The following is a 15,590-nucleotide window of genomic DNA, read 5'->3' as shown; positions in this document are numbered from 1 at the left end:
ATAGGGCACAAAACAATTTGTAGTTAAGACCTTGACATCCTCTGCTGTCCTCGGCTAATCAGAGTAGAAGATGCTGGACTGTTTGAATCAATAGTTAATTTAATATAAGGCAAAAGTGTTGAACTCATTTGTTACAAGGGCCAACTCTGACATAAATGCCAATTTGTTGGGCCAGGCCATGCATGCCATAAAATGTAACACTAGGTATCGGAGATAAAATCTTTATAAGACTGATTTCAGATGTCGAATGGCAATAGCAGGAGAATGACAATAGCAGGGTTGATTGGATTAGGTGTGATATGCAGAGGGGTAGTAGATGTGGAAATACCTGTGTTGGTAACGAGACAGGAAACCTAGATCTTAATTTCATCCAGGAGGATGCAAGGAATAAATGGACATAAGTCTTGACATTCAGTTGCTAACCTAAGAATAGCAGTGCTCTTACAAAAGAATTTCAAAGAGAGATTAGAAAGAGAAACTGCTGAATTGCAGTTGATAATGAAGCTCAAGACAATGCATCCTCCTGGTCTGAACTGAGAGCTAGTTTTCCTACCTCATTGCCAGTGTGTGCTATTATCACTTGGCATCTGAAATCACTCCACTCTCCAAGATAGCAGAACAGGTCCAAGTGTTCTAATTCCTAATCAGGGGCTTTTTGAAAGAAAATGAAGCCAGATAGGAACAGAGAAATCCAATCTTTTTTTAAAAACAAAAACCAACACTTCAGAATAAGAAAGAAGTGAAAGTAGTCTGTGCACACATACAGAAGTGAAAGTAGTCTGTGCACTCATACACACAGTTCTATGGGTGCTATGTATTAGAGATCTGTCTGTATCTACGTCTCCTTCAGCTGTGGTTGTTCCTGGGTTGGATTAAATGGCATAATTTCCCTCTCTCAGATGCATTCTGTATACAGACTTAAGCCTCCTACTTCTGTTGTTCTCACAGTGCTTTCCTGAGCCAAATTAAGCCAGCCTAAATTCATTAAAAATTATTGGGCTTCTCTAACTCTCCATGGAATTGCACTATAAGCCTGGTAATAACTAGGGATGGGCGAAAACTGAACCGTTGATCATAATTTGCTAAAAATGGCGGGTTTGTGGTTCGTTCTGAACTGTTTTTTTTTTAATCCTGCTGCACCCAAACATGAAAATGAATCACTTTTTTTCTTGGCATGTTGTTTGGTTCATTTTTACAGACAGCCTGGCATGACTCCCCAGCACCCTGTGCTTCTGGTCAGTTTTTAGTGAAGCTGACCAGGCAACACAGCTGTGCTTTCCCCAGCCCCCTATGGCTTCTAGTCAGCAGCAGCTCCATTTTACCCATCCCTCTGCCTTCTGGTCAGTTTCACTGGAAACTGATCAGAAGGCAGGGGGATGGGGAAAATAGAGCTGCTGCTTTTAGACTGTTTCACTCCCCTCCAACCTTCCTGGGGGAGAAATGGACCAGAAACTGCAGGGTGGCTTCCCTTTTTTTCTCCAGCTTGACATACTGTTAGAGCAGTTTACTAGGGGCACCTGCTTTGGGGGGCTATAGCTTGGCCCCCCCAAAAAATATCCAATTTGTGCCAGACTTGGACAGCAGGTAGAGGAGAGTCCACTGAAGAGTTTGCCATTAGTTTGGTGTCTGTAGTCCACTCAGGGGCCATTCAACACCTTCCGGAACCAAAGAATCATTAATTGTTCCGGAAATTGGAAAAAAAAACACAAAACAAATTGAACCACCATTTTCACATTCCATGCTCCTATATCCCTCTGACTTTCTCACGATCAATGCTTGGGGCAGCAGCGGCGAGCGAAGGAAGGCGTGGGAAGGAAGTGGGGAGGAGGCAAGGGTGGTGGCACTTTTTCAGCAAGTTGCTCACCTCTGCAGCTCCCAGCGTTGATCGTGAGCATGCCAGAGGAGCATAGGAGCCCAGCCTTCCACATGCTTTTCCCACCGATCAGCTGATTGGTGGGGGGGGGTCGGCCTTTAAAGAGCCCAGGAAGGCGGCACTTCACTGCCCCTTCCCAGGCCTTAGAATTGTGAATTAGGGAGGGGGGGTGAGGCACCGCGTGGTGCAGCAGGGGCAAGGCCCTGTGCGGCCTAGTTGCTAACAGGCCGTGGATGGGGGGTTGGGGACCCCTGCCCTATACAGTCTAAATTTTCAAAGCCACTTGTGCTGTGTGTTCACTCCTTTGCATGCCTATGCACTTTCTTCCTTCTTGCCAACAAGCCCATCAGGAACAATTTTTCACAGTGTTGAGGAAATTCCCTTGAGTCAGATGACACTCAACTGAGAGTCTAATTAGCACATTTAAGCTTCTTGATTTCAATGATCAACATACCTCTTTTCTTCATAAATAGCCCAAGAACAGTTTTTAACCCCAGCTTCCATGTGGGTCTGGAATGACAGGCAGCAAGACTGAGAACCTCATAAAGTCACGTTAAAAGAATTTGGAACTGAGTTTAATATAATTTGTAGGAGACACAGAGAAGAGAAACCTAAAACCCAGAACTTATGCAAGAGCAGTAGCCCTCTCTGACAACATAATTCTATTCATTTACTCATAAGTAAGCCCCACTGAATTGCATGGGGCATATTAAGATAATCACTTGTGTGACCTACGCCCATGAAACTCAGTGGGCCTTACTTGTAGTTAAACATTCATAGGATCGCACCACAAATTTTCTGTAAGCAGAAATGTTTTGCAGCAGTGGGTAATCTTCACTATTACTTTGAAATTATCAATTGCTATGAAGATTCCATTTCCTCCTCAGTGCTGGCTGTAGATCTGGTCCTACCGCACCCTCCCCACCAGACTAGGTTCCCCCTCCCTCACTGCCAGTTTGGCTTGCCTCTCTGACCTTAGAGCTTTCTGCAGCTGTCACCTGTTCATCTTCGTAATCCTGACTGCTGCCAATGTTTGTATGCCATAGTAACTGAAAATGCTACCTGCACTCCAGCAATTTTTTTGTGTGCAACATCTGCACATGAGCAAATATCACTTGTAACTTTGGGAGGGGTTATCCCAGGCCTTGACTCCCCACCCCCCCGGCTGTAGAAGCCAGCCCAGAAATTTAGTTTCATAGTTTAATGACTGCTACCACAAACCCTAATCCTCCACACAATTTTACTAAAACTCTGACAAAAGCATTGGAGCCAGCATATGGGGTAATCTTTGTTGTTACCACCACAGCAGAAGCCAGTCCGTAACACATCTCATAATTTTTTTACTGTTTTCAGAAGCACTGAGACAGAAGAAGGAAGACAGATTAACTGAATATTGGAGCTAATATAAAAAGTAACTGCTTATGCAGTGAATTCATCCACCACAATGGAATGGCCTAAAGTTACATTTATGTGTAGACAAGCATTGATAAGAACTTCAAGCACTTTTATTTGTACGGCATGCAGCAATACGCTTGATGTGAAATGATAAGTAAGCCACGATAATTGCTGAGAAGACACTACCATATAATTATTGCTGAAAATACTAGGTGCCACAATTAAATTTCTAGGTGCTTAGGCAACCTGGTGCCTGGGATATGTCAAGTCCTGAATCACCCTATCAATAGTTTGTGGATATTTTTAAGCAGGTGTATGTAAGATTGTAGGTTATGTATTTAAAAATAGATTTCACTTATTAGTTGAATACCAAGTGGTATGTACTTACTGCCTGGAATATTAAAACAATGTTGGATGTTCTCTCCCCTCATTGGTGGATCTGTATAATATGGGATGTAAAAGGAAGATACAAATGATCTTAAGGGACCCTTCACATCCGGGCCACTTGCTATTTGAGATCTTACCGTCAGGTAGGCGATATAGAGTGTTGAAGGCTAAGACAAATAGATTCAAGGGCAGTTTCTATCCAAGTGCCGTGGTTAGGCTAAATGCAGGGTTATGAATGGTTATTTGTTTTTAGATGCATTTAAATGGTCTATGTATATGTCCTTTGAGGGGGGGGGGTGTTGATGTGTTGGTATGTTTGTGGAAGAGCACCTCATTTCGTTGCTCTCATTTTCTTTTTTGAGAACAATGACAATAAATTTATCTATCTATCTATAACAGGCCAAATTGTATGTCTGTCTTATTTTATATTTGATTGTTTTTTCAGAAGAAAGGAGGAAGTGTATCATGTTAAAACCGCTATGTAATTTGACATGGAAAACTGTTTGTCTTTGAAAAGTGTAGTAGGATTTACTTTGCTTCCAAGCCCTGCCTATATTTGGATCCCTGGTATAATAAAAATTCCGGAAGATTTGGTTTGTTCACTTCACAGCTTTCAAAACCCAAGAAATTTCCTCCCTGTTCTTTTAAAGTGGTAAAACAACATTTTCAGAACAAAAATTTTCAGACTGGTCTTACTGGCAGCAAAGTTCCTGGCTGCTTATAAATGGAAAAGGCAGAGAATTCATAGAACTGTATCCCACCTTTCGTGGATACAAGTTTTGTAGATCTTGTTCCCCTTTCTGGTGCTGTGAAAGTTGATTGTTGGGGTTGTAGGCCCTGCACAGACTAAATGCTGTGTTGTTTAGGGGACTGAGGCAGAAGAAGAGAGACAGATCTTCCTCATCTCCCTTATCTTTCAGCAGAGCTCTGCTGCAGAGAGAAAGGGTGATATTGCCCCCTTTCACCTTCTCAGTGCAACTCTCCTCTTTTTTATATCTGTTAGTGTATGGGGATTCAGCAGCCCAGGAATTGACTGTGGTGGGTAGAGGGACATCCGCATCTGTTACTACTCAAAATCTGTTCTGCGAAAAAAAAACCCTGTCATGCACATGAATGTTACATAATTACTTTTAATTTGTTTTCCTTTGTTATTTCTGCATTGGGAAGCTGAAGGTCCAGGTACATTGATGTATCTTGCAACTCAAAATGATAATTTTTTTCCATAACCTGTTCTAATTAAAAACCTCTTTTAAATCGTTTCTCATCCCAAGCTCCTTGATGGAACAGCAATAATAAAAATGTGATACTGTCTCAAGTTGTCATAATTCTACTTGCAATTTTTCTACTCTGACTTCCTTCCTTCTTGAACATGGAATATTTTTACCACTTTCCAGTACTATCAGTGGTTAATGTGCTATTGATATCTCTCATTCAGCATTGTAATTATACCATTTAAGAGTATTTTAGTTGGAGACTATAGCAGAGTTTATTCCCTCTCTTCCATGGAATGGGTACTAAAATATAAATATTTATAATTTGTTGGTTTTTGTTTACAAATATAGGGCAGCACAATTATCTCTGTGCTGGAAGAAATGATTGTATCATTGACAAAATTCGGAGAAAGAATTGCCCAGCTTGCCGCTACCGGAAATGTCTTCAAGCTGGCATGAACCTAGAAGGTAACTTACAGTGCTTTAATGTATTGAAATCCAGGTATAACTGTATTGAATCCCAGGTATAGGTATTTTTGTACATATGTATAAGTAGTACTGTATGTATATTTGCATTTACTAGTGTTATTCTTGGCAGAAGCTGGGTATTTATTCCTACAAGCTTTTCAAGTCTTTTTCCCACTCCCACATGAACTGTATTTTTAACTGTAGTCTTCACATAAAATATGTTCACACAAATATTTTCTTTCCTTTTCTTTCCTTTGAGCATCATCACATGCTTATCATTTAGGTAAAGTTTCTTTCAGTTACCCAATTTGGGAAATGTTAGATATTGAAGGAGTTTGAATGCAAATTTATTTTATTAACGTCATTTGAAGGTGATTACAGATTATAAAAACAATCCATTCAGGCAGTAAAGACTCCCAGTGCAGAATTTGAGAACAGTGTGAGTAAGATTTCAGGGGGCAACTTTCCTTATGTACCCTTAGACACTCATTGATTTAGGAATCTTGAGCAGCAGGGGACAACTGTAAAAATTGAGGCTGCTGCCAGGCCTAGGGTAGCCAGCCTCCAAGATAGAGCCTGAAGATCTGGTACCACAACTGAACTCTAGGCAACAGATCTGTCTATAGGGTGGACTCTGGCATGATATTCAGGCAAGACCTCTCCAAACTCTGGCTTCCTTAGACTCCACCACAAAATCTCCAGGAATTTCCCACCAACCTGGCAACTGTAGTCAGAACTAGTGTTCCTTCTAAGCTGAGTTAGTGTGAGCTAGGTCACAGTTTTTTAGCATGCAGTTCACACATTTTTGTCTTAGCTCAGGAAAAATGTCCCCAGAGCAAACTAATTTATGCAGTTGTTCACAAAGTAGAATTTTTGCTCACAAGACTCCACAGCTTAGAGGGAGTAGAACGGCCCAGTGATCTCCCTCAAAGGCCAAAATAGGCCTGGGAAGGGTCTGCTCCTCCCTGCCTTTTACTAAGAGAATCAAGCTTGGTTGCGTTTTACTGACAGAAGCAACAGCTTTTTTCAGTTGCCTAGCAACAACTACTGCCTAGTAGCTTCCCCAGTGGCCCAATCCTCATCTATCCTGGGTCCAGCAGTGGGCGGTGGAGAGGAGCAGACCTTTCAAAAGCATGCAAGTTGTCTTGGCTGGCATTTCATGGGGATGGATGATGGTATTTAGTTACATAGACTTGGGTTAAAGCTACTGTGAATTGAGTGGCTTTTGTAGAAGGGGCTTTTGTCCATTGATTTTGCTCCTCCTCATAATGCTGCTCCTAAAGGTCATCAATCTACTAGAATGGCATGAATAAAGGTCATTAATCCACTAGAATTGCATTAATTTGTGCAGGCTCTTAGTACTTTCATGTAAGTGCTCACACAAGATAGATGTGTGCATCTTTTCACTGTGGTGTGTTCAGCACGCACCATTCCCAGGAAGTTCCAAAAGGGGGGGGGGTACAGTGGTAAAGAGGGAAATCGGTGAAAATTGCTTCCACAAACTGCTCTCCATTCTTGGCGGCTTGGATCCAAGCTGTTGCATACTTGCAGTTTCTGAGGTAGTGGGGTAAAAGGGAATTGATGAGAAATCACGGCATGTTATTTTGTCAAAGGTTTGCAGACCTTCAGTTGTACATTTTAATGTAAGTCTAGACAACTTTGCATGAATTAGAAGCTTTTCTTTGTTTAAGGACTCATTCCTGTACAGATGGGATTAGTGGTGCCCTAGTTTTCTCAGACTCTGTTATTACAAGCTAGTAAAAGTGCAAAGTAATACATTACATTGAAATGCTATCTAGTCCAAATAGAACATTTCTGAGGGGCAGTTAATATAGCCTGTTGCAGTATAATTAAACAGGAGTCCAAAGGCTCCCTAAGCTTTCATGAATCAGAGGCTGCTTCATTAGAAGTATGAAGTTTTCAGTCATCAGACAGATGCTGGTTTATTTTAAAAGAAGGTGCTTTATACAAACAGCTTTCAATACAAATTTATCATAAGACCAGTTTCTAAATGACTGCTTCCATTTTATCTTTAAATATAGTTATGAATTTTTGAATGTTGGAGTACCTTAATCTTTTTGGTTGTGTTCTGCTAGGGCTCCTGTGCCTTTAACAATCATCCAAGAAGTTTAGCAGCTCATCCTTCTTTTCTTCAGAAGCGCAGTAATGGGAAAATCTGGGTTGATTTCCTGCCTGTCCCGCAGTGATGAACTTTGGCCAGAAGGTCATAGAAATGTAATGACGGGAAAATGTTAATCTGTTGAATTGTTGGACTAGCAGTGGTCAGGGATAGACAACAGGGAAAGAAAGAATGGACTTTTCAGCTGAGTTCACCCAACTATCACTGACACCCTGGCATACTGTTTCAGACCCTAGTTTGAGAAATATTGCTCTAAATTATTTTGGGATCATTTTACAAGACAAGCTTTGCTGGTCCATTTAGTTCAGCATTTGTTTCCCTACAGTAGCCAGCAAGACGCTTTAAGGCAGGTGTCCCCAACCCCCGGGTGACCTGTTAGCAACCGGGCCATGGAGCAAGGCAGAGGTGCTGCACCACCCCTTTTGCCTGCCTGGGACCTGGGCAGATGAAAGAGGCAGTGCAGCCTCATTCCAAAGCAACCACCTCTTTAACCTGGCTGGGTCCTGGACAGGTGGAAGGGGCAGTGTGGCAGCAACCTTCACCTATCCCTCATTTAAAGACCCCCATGGGGGGCAGGGACAGGGCATGGTAGGGTGGCCATAATGTCTGAAGGCCAGCCAGGGACACCTTGGGGGGGGGGAGGTAGGGGTGTGCACGCGCGAAGCGCGTGCGCGCCGCCGGAAACAGGAAGTGACGTCACTTCCGGTGACGGCACTTCCGGTGATGTCATGCCACCACCGAAAACAGGAAGTGACAGCACTTCCTGTGACATCATTTCCCCCTGCACCACCTGCCGGAAACGGGAAGTGACATCACTTCCTGTGACATCATTTCCCCCGCGCCACCTGCCGGAAGCAGGAAGTGACATCACTTCCTGTGACATCATTTCCCCCAAATGACATCATTTCCCCCAAATGCCACTGCCGGAAACAGGAAGTGACTTCACAGCACTTCCTGTGACGTCCCCAAAAATCCCCCAAATATCACCGCCGGAAACAATTTTGTTCTCAAATCCTGTATATACTTCATCAGTATATGGGATAAGGCACTTTCTCAACTGTGCTGCATAATGCAGCCTATTTATTTTGTCCTGTTGGCTCTGTTGGCTCTATCTGCGCCACCTTCATCACTTTCGGGGTGTGGATCCCCCAGTGGGGTGGGCTCCCGACTCCCTCCGCCGGCTGTTTCTGATAGCCCTGCGCCCCCTCTTTCATTTGATATGTGTCCCCGTGCGGGTGCCACCCTCCTGCCGGGAGATGCCGCAAAATGAGCCCCCTTGAGGCTTATGGCGGCAGGGCTCGGGGGAAGCAAGCTAGACTGCTGTTCTTTTGAGGGGTTATAGAGTGTTTCGAGCCCCTCCCTGTGGCATCGGTCCCATCATTGTGGGACCCAGGGGGCCGGCGCAGCGGCCCGCTGAAGCAGCCTGTCAGTCACTTCCGCATCTCGACCTGTGTTATTAGTGACAGGCTGCTTCGGCAGGCCGCTGCGCCGGCCCCCTGGGTCCCACAACGATGGGACGGATGCCACAGGGAGGGGCTCGAAACACTCTATAACCCCTCAAAAGAACAGCAGTCTAGCTCGCTTCCCCCGAGCCCTGCCGCCATAAGCCTCAAGGGGGCTCATTTTGCGGCATCTCCCGGCGGGAGGGTGGCACCCGCACGGGACACATATCAAATGAAAGAGGGGGCGCAGGGCTATAAGAGACAGCCGGCGGAGGGAGTCGGGAGCCCACCCCACTGGGGGATCCACACCCCGAAAGTGATGAAGGTGGCGCAGATAGAGCCAACAGAGCAAACAGGACAAAATAAATAGGCTGCATTATGCAGCACAGTTGAGAAAGTGCCTTATCCCATATACTGATGAAGTAAATACAGGATCTGAGAACAAAATTGCACCAGAAGACACAAACACAAAGCTCCCTTACACTGAATCAGTGCTTGGGTCCACCAAAGTCAGTATTGTCACATAAGAACATAAGAGAAGCCATGTTGGATCAGGCCAATGGCCCATCCAGTCCAACACTATGCGTCACATAAGAACATAACAGAAGCCCTGTTGGATCAGACCAATGGCTCATCCAGTTCACCACTCTGGTCACATAAGAACATAAGAGAAGCCCTGTTAGATCAGGCCAGTGGCCCCTCCAGTCCAACACTCTGTGTCACATAAGAACATAAGAGAAGCCCTGTTGCATCAGGCCAGTGGCCCCTCCAGTCCAACACTCTGTGCCACATAAAAATATAAGAGAAGCCCTGTTGCATCAGACCAATGGCTCATCCAGTCCACCACTCTGGTCACATAAGAACATAAGAGAAGCCCTGTTAGATCAGGCCAGTGGCCCCTCCAGTCCAACACTCTGTGTCACATAAGAACATAAGAGAAGCCCTGTTGGATCAGGCCAGTGGCCCCTCCAGTCCAACACTCTGTGTTACATAAGAACATAAGAGAAGCCCTGTTGGATCAGGCCAGTGGCCCCTCCAGTCCAACACTCTGTGTTACATAAGAACATAAGGAGGGAAGGAAGGGAGGAGGGAGGGAAGGGAGGAAGGAAGGAAGGGGGAGGGAGGGAAGGAAGGGGGGAGGGAGGGAAGGAAGGAAGGTGGGAGGGAGGGAGGGAAGGAAGGAAGAAAGGAAGGGAGGAGGGAGGGAAGGAAGGAAGGGAAGGGAGTGAGGGAAGGAAGGGAGGGAAGGAAGGGAGGAGGGAGGGAAGGAAGGGAAGGGAGTGAGGGAGGAAGAAAGGAGGGAGGGAGGGAAGGAAGGCCGCCCCCTCCCACCAGCCGCCCCCCCCCGCTTTCGGCCCCCTCCCTCCCTGCCCTGCTTACCTGATACCAGGGCTGGTCCAGAGGCCGGGGAGGCGGCGGAGAGGCCGGCGCTGGTCACCGGAGGGCGGCCTCCCGGTGAGTCAGGGAGGGAAGGGGAGCCCAAGGGAGGCCGCCGCCGGGCCGCGCTGCGGCCCGGGCGGCCTCCCGGTGAGTCAGGGAGGGAAGGGGGGGAAGGGGAGCCCAAGGGAGCCCGCTGCCGGGCCGCGCTGCGGCCCGGGCGGCCTCCCGGTGAGTCAGGGAGGGAAGGGGGGGAAGGGGAGCCCAAGGGAGGCCGCCGGGGAGGCGGCGGAGAGGCCGGCGCTGGTCACCGGAGGGCGGCCTCCCGGTGAGTCAGGGAGGGAAGGGGAGCCCAAGGGAGGCCGCCGCCGGGCCGCGCTGCGGCCCGGGCGGCCTCCCGGTGAGTCAGGGAGGGAAGGGGGGGAAGGGGAGCCCAAGGGAGGCCGCCGCCGGGCCGCGCTGCGGCCCGGGCGGCCTCCCGGTGAGTCAGGGAGGGAAGGGGGGGGAAGGGGAGCCCAAGGGAGGCCGCGGCCGGGCCGCGCTGCGGCCCGGGCGGCCTCCCGGTGAGTCAGGGAGGGAAGGGGGGGAAGGGGAGCCCAAGGGAGGCCGCCGCCGGGCCGCGCTGCGGCCCGGGCGGCCTCCCGGTGAGTCAGGGAGGGAAGGGGGGAAGGGGAGCCCAAGGGAGGCCGCCGCCGGGCCGCGCTGCGGCCCGGGCGGCCTCCCGGTGAGTCAGGGAGGGAAGGGGGGGGAAGGGGAGCCCAAGGGAGGCCGCCGCCGGGCCGCGCTGCGGCCCGGGCGGCCTCCCGGTGAGTCAGGGAGGGAAGGGGGGGAAGGGGAGCCCAAGGGAGGCCGCCGCCGGGCCGCGCTGCGGCCCGGGCGGCCTCCCGGTGAGTCAGGGGGGGAAGGGGAGCCCAAGGGAGCCCGCTGCCGGGCCGCGCTGCGGCCCGGGCGGCCTCCCGGTGAGTCAGGGAGGGAAGGGGGGGAAGGGGAGCCCAAGGGAGGCCGCCGGGGAGGCGGCGGAGAGGCCGGCGCTGGTCACCGGAGGGCGGCCTCCCGGTGAGTCAGGGAGGGAAGGGGAGCCCAAGGGAGGCCGCCGCCGGGCCGCGCTGCGGCCCGGGCGGCCTCCCGGTGAGTCAGGGAGGGAAGGGGGGGAAGGGGAGCCCAAGGGAGGCCGCGGCCGGGCCGCGCTGCGGCCCGGGCGGCCTCCCGGTGAGTCAGGGAGGGAAGGGGGGGAAGGGGAGCCCAAGGGAGGCCGCCGCCGGGCCGCGCTGCGGCCCGGGCGGCCTCCCGGTGAGTCAGGGAGGGAAGGGGGGGAAGGGGAGCCCAAGGGAGGCCGCCGCCGGGCCGCGCTGCGGCCCGGGCGGCCTCCCGGTGAGTCAGGGAGGGAAGGGGGGGGAAGGGGAGCCCAAGGGAGGCCGCCGCCGGGCCGCGCTGCGGCCCGGGCGGCCTCCCGGTGAGTCAGGGAGGGAAGGGGGGGAAGGGGAGCCCAAGGGAGGCCGCCGCCGGGCCGCGCTGCGGCCCGGGCGGCCTCCCGGTGAGTCAGGGAGGGAAGGGGGGGGAAGGGGAGCCCAAGGGAGGCCGCCGCCGGGCCGCGCTGCGGCCCGGGCGGCCTCCCGGTGAGTCAGGGAGGGAAGGGGGGGAAGGGGAGCCCAAGGGAGGCCGCCGCCGGGCCGCGCTGCGGCCCGGGCGGCCTCCCGGTGAGTCAGGGAGGGAAGGGGGGGAAGGGGAGCCCAAGGGAGGCCGCTGCCGGGCCGCGCTGCGGCCCGGGCGGCTTCCCGGTGAGTCAGGGAGGGAAGGGGGGGAAGGGGAGCCCAAGGGAGGCCGCCGGGGAGGCGGCGGAGAGGCCGGCGCTGGTCACCGGAGGGCGGCCTCCCGGTGAGTCAGGGAGGGAAGGGGAGCCCAAGGGAGGCCGCCGCCGGGCCGCGCTGCGGCCCGGGCGGCCTCCCGGTGAGTCAGGGAGGGAAGGGGGGGAAGGGGAGCCCAAGGGTGGCCGCCGCCGGGCCGCGCTGCGGCCCGGGCGGCCTCCCGGTGAGTCAGGGAGGGAAGGGGGGGGAAGGGGAGCCCAAGGGAGGCCGCGGCCGGGCCGCGCTGCGGCCCGGGCGGCCTCCCGGTGAGTCAGGGAGGGAAGGGGGGGAAGGGGAGCCCAAGGGAGGCCGCCGCCGGGCCGCGCTGCGGCCCGGGCGGCCTCCCGGTGAGTCAGGGAGGGAAGGGGGGAAGGGGAGCCCAAGGGAGGCCGCCGCCGGGCCGCGCTGCGGCCCGGGCGGCCTCCCGGTGAGTCAGGGAGGGAAGGGGGGGGAAGGGGAGCCCAAGGGAGGCCGCCGCAGGGCCGCGCTGCGGCCCGGGCGGCCTCCCGGTGAGTCAGGGAGGGAAGGGGGGGAAGGGGAGCCCAAGGGAGGCCGCCGCCGGGCCGCGCTGCGGCCCGGGCGGCCTCCCGGTGAGTCAGGGAGGGAAGGGGGGGGAAGGGGAGCCCAAGGGAGGCCGCCGCCGGGCCGCGCTGCGGCCCGGGCGGCCTCCCGGTGAGTCAGGGAGGGAAGGGGGGGAAGGGGAGCCCAAGGGAGGCCGCCGCCGGGCCGCGCTGCGGCCCGGGCGGCCTCCCGGTGAGTCAGGGAGGGAAGGGGGGGGAAGGGGAGCCCAAGGGAGGCCGCTGCCGGGCCGCGCTGCGGCCCGGGCGGCTTCCCGGTGAGTCAGGGAGGGAAGGGGGGGAAGGGGAGCCCAAGGGAGGCCGCTGCCGGGCCGCGCTGCGGCCCGGGCGGCCTCCTGGTGAGTCAGGGAGGGAAGGGGGGGAAGGGGAGCCCAAGGGAGGCCGCTGCCGGGCCGCGCTGCGGCCCGGGCGGCCTCCCGGTGAGTCAGGGAGGGAAGGGGGGGGAAGGGGAGCCCAAGGGAGGCCGCTGCCGGGCCGCGCTGCGGCCCGGGCGGCCTCCCGGTGAGTCAGGGAGGGAAGGGGGGGAAGGGGAGCCCAAGGGAGGACGCTGCCGGGCCGCGCTGCGGCCCGGGCGGCCTCCCGGTGAGTCAGGGAGGGAAGGGGAGGGAAGGGGAGGGGAGCCCAAGGGAGGCCGCCGCCGGGCCGCGCTGCGGCCCGGGCGGCCTCCCGGTGAGTCGGGGAGGGAAGGGGAGCCCAAGGGAGGCCGCCGCCGGGCCGCGCTGCGGCCCGGGCGGCCTCCCAGTGAGTCGGGGAGGGAAGGGGAGCCCAAGGGAGGCCGCCGCCGGGCCGCGCTGCGGCCCGGGCGGCCTCCCAGTGAGTCGGGGAGGGAAGGGGAGCCCAAGGGAGGCCGCCGCCGGGCCGCGCTGCGGCCCGGGCGGCCTCCCAGTGAGTCGGGGAGGGAAGGGGAGCCCAAGGGAGGCCGCCGCCGGGCCGCAGTGCGGCCCGGGCAGCCTCCCGGAGGGGCGGGGAGGGAAGGGAAGGGAAATGGAGGCCGCCGCTGAGCCGCAGCGCGGCCCAGGCAGCCTCCCGGCGGGTCGGGGAGGGAAGGGGAGGGAAATGCAGGCCACCGAGTGAGGGAGGGACCGTCCCTGCACGTGTGCACGGCATTTGGCGCATGCGCACAGCCCGCCAATCGCCGTGCGCACGCGCAGGGACGCTTGCTCCCTCACTCCCCGCCTTCCCTGCCCGTGCGCGCGGCCCGCCGGCTCCTCTAGCTGGCTAAACCGGGACTTTTAATGGTCCCGGTATAGCCAGCTCGGGAGCCGTGAATTGGGGGCCAGAATCGGGACTTTCCCGGGCAACCGGGACGATCTGGCCACCCTAGGGCATGGGGCAGCCTGGGGTGTCAAAAACCCCAGCACCACCACCCCCGCTGGTCCATGGAAGAATTGTCTCCCACGAAACCGGTCCCTGGTGCCAAAAAGATTGAGAGCCACTGCGGGAGTCCGTGGGGTGGAGGGATGCTCTCCCATTCTCTTCATGAGAAGCATCTAGAATCTGGTGCTTATTCCTGTAGCTCCGAGTATGATTTAATTTAAGCTAGAGCTTGGATATGTTTTCAGCGTTATGTCTGGTTCTAGGAAGTATCAGTAAAGAATGAAGTATTTCTGAGTGTGCACAAAATGTCTTTTATCATTTTGCAAACCCCATACAGCTGGATTTACATCATCTACAACAGATATCAGATTTGACCTATTGAGTAAGCCCTGAGAAGCAAAGAAAAGAGCAGAAAGACTGCAGCAATTGGGAGGAGACAGCTGGTGGGCAACATTGTTAAGTGCAGGAACAACAACTGCTGTGTCCTTGCTTCCTAGGGTTTATAATCAGGCTGTGACTTTCCCTCCTTGTTTTCAGCAGACCTCTGCATAGATACCCAGGCAATTGCTGCCTTCCTTGACTGCTTGCTTCCTTAGCAGCTTAGCCAAGCCAGTGACTGAGAATGCATGCTAGAGGAAAAGTGTATGTGTCTGCAAAGCAGGAGCTGCTCTCATCTTGCTGGTGCTGTTGTTCCAAGATGCTATGCGCAGTGCTCCTGAAAGCCTATCTCTAGGGCTTTTCTTTGGTAGAATTTTTGTTGGTGGAGGAGAGCAGCAATGGAGCTGCTGCTGCTGGAGTAAGAGAATAAATGAATAGTGCAGAGCTTCACCAGCTGCATCATGGATGGATGTGTTTAAATCACTATCTACAATGGACTTCCTACAATGGACTTCCTTGTGAAACTCCAGTTTCAAAAATGCTGGTCTAAAGTGCTCTCGAAATGTCACAACAGAAGAATCTCTTTACTAAAGACCACTAAACTTGGAGGTGGAATGAGCTGAAAATTTGTTGCAAGCATTTCAGGCAACAGCCCTGCTTGGTAAACAACCAAAATAGCTGGCTGATTGTGCTGTTGTCAAGTAGTGTCAATGAGCCATATGTTTTGGGTTTGCTATTATCCTAACACTAAAGAATTTCCTCCAAATTGTTACATTTTTCCTAGAGCCAAACACTATAATAGAGTGACAGACCCGGAATACTTTGGAAATACAATGCAGCATCTCTAGCAGCCATAAAAAAGCTTTGGTTTACTGTGGTCTGATTTGTTCTGTTATTTTACAGATATAGTACAGTACTGCATTTCTATCACAGGGTTTAAAGCCCAATTTAACTTGATAAATGTGCTTTTTATATAAACCTTTTGTTGTAATCTGACTATCATTGGCCTTCAGATCTGCTGTCTAAGGAGAGTAGGAGAGCTGATTATGAATTAATGGGAACATTAACCGATTGACCAGATATTACGTTTACGTGAAAGTCGTATTTTCCTAAAGCATATTAACAAGGAATGCTTTAAATATTGGCATTTTGTCCTGTTACTATTTCCTATGGTTAAAGA

At 53.0% G+C, this 15,590-nt stretch overlaps 1 protein-coding gene across 1 annotated transcript in view; it reads left to right on the top strand.

The window, feature by feature from the left end:
* NR3C1 (nuclear receptor subfamily 3 group C member 1) overlaps positions 1–15,590 on the top strand; it is a 124,892-nt gene that overhangs the window by 51,367 nt on the left and 57,935 nt on the right. Inside the window, exon 3 of the mRNA XM_060240535.1 lies at positions 5,218–5,334. Within this exon, the coding sequence (XP_060096518.1) occupies positions 5,218–5,334 (117 nt within the window). The remainder of the gene's footprint in view (positions 1–5,217; positions 5,335–15,590) is intronic.

The sequence above is a fragment of the Heteronotia binoei genome, chromosome 5, assembly GCF_032191835.1.
Source record: "Heteronotia binoei isolate CCM8104 ecotype False Entrance Well chromosome 5, APGP_CSIRO_Hbin_v1, whole genome shotgun sequence".
In the NCBI taxonomy this organism is placed as follows: Eukaryota; Metazoa; Chordata; class Lepidosauria; order Squamata; family Gekkonidae; genus Heteronotia; species Heteronotia binoei.
The sequence above is the reverse complement of the archived record's forward strand: the minus strand, read 5'-3'. Positions and strand labels throughout refer to the sequence as shown.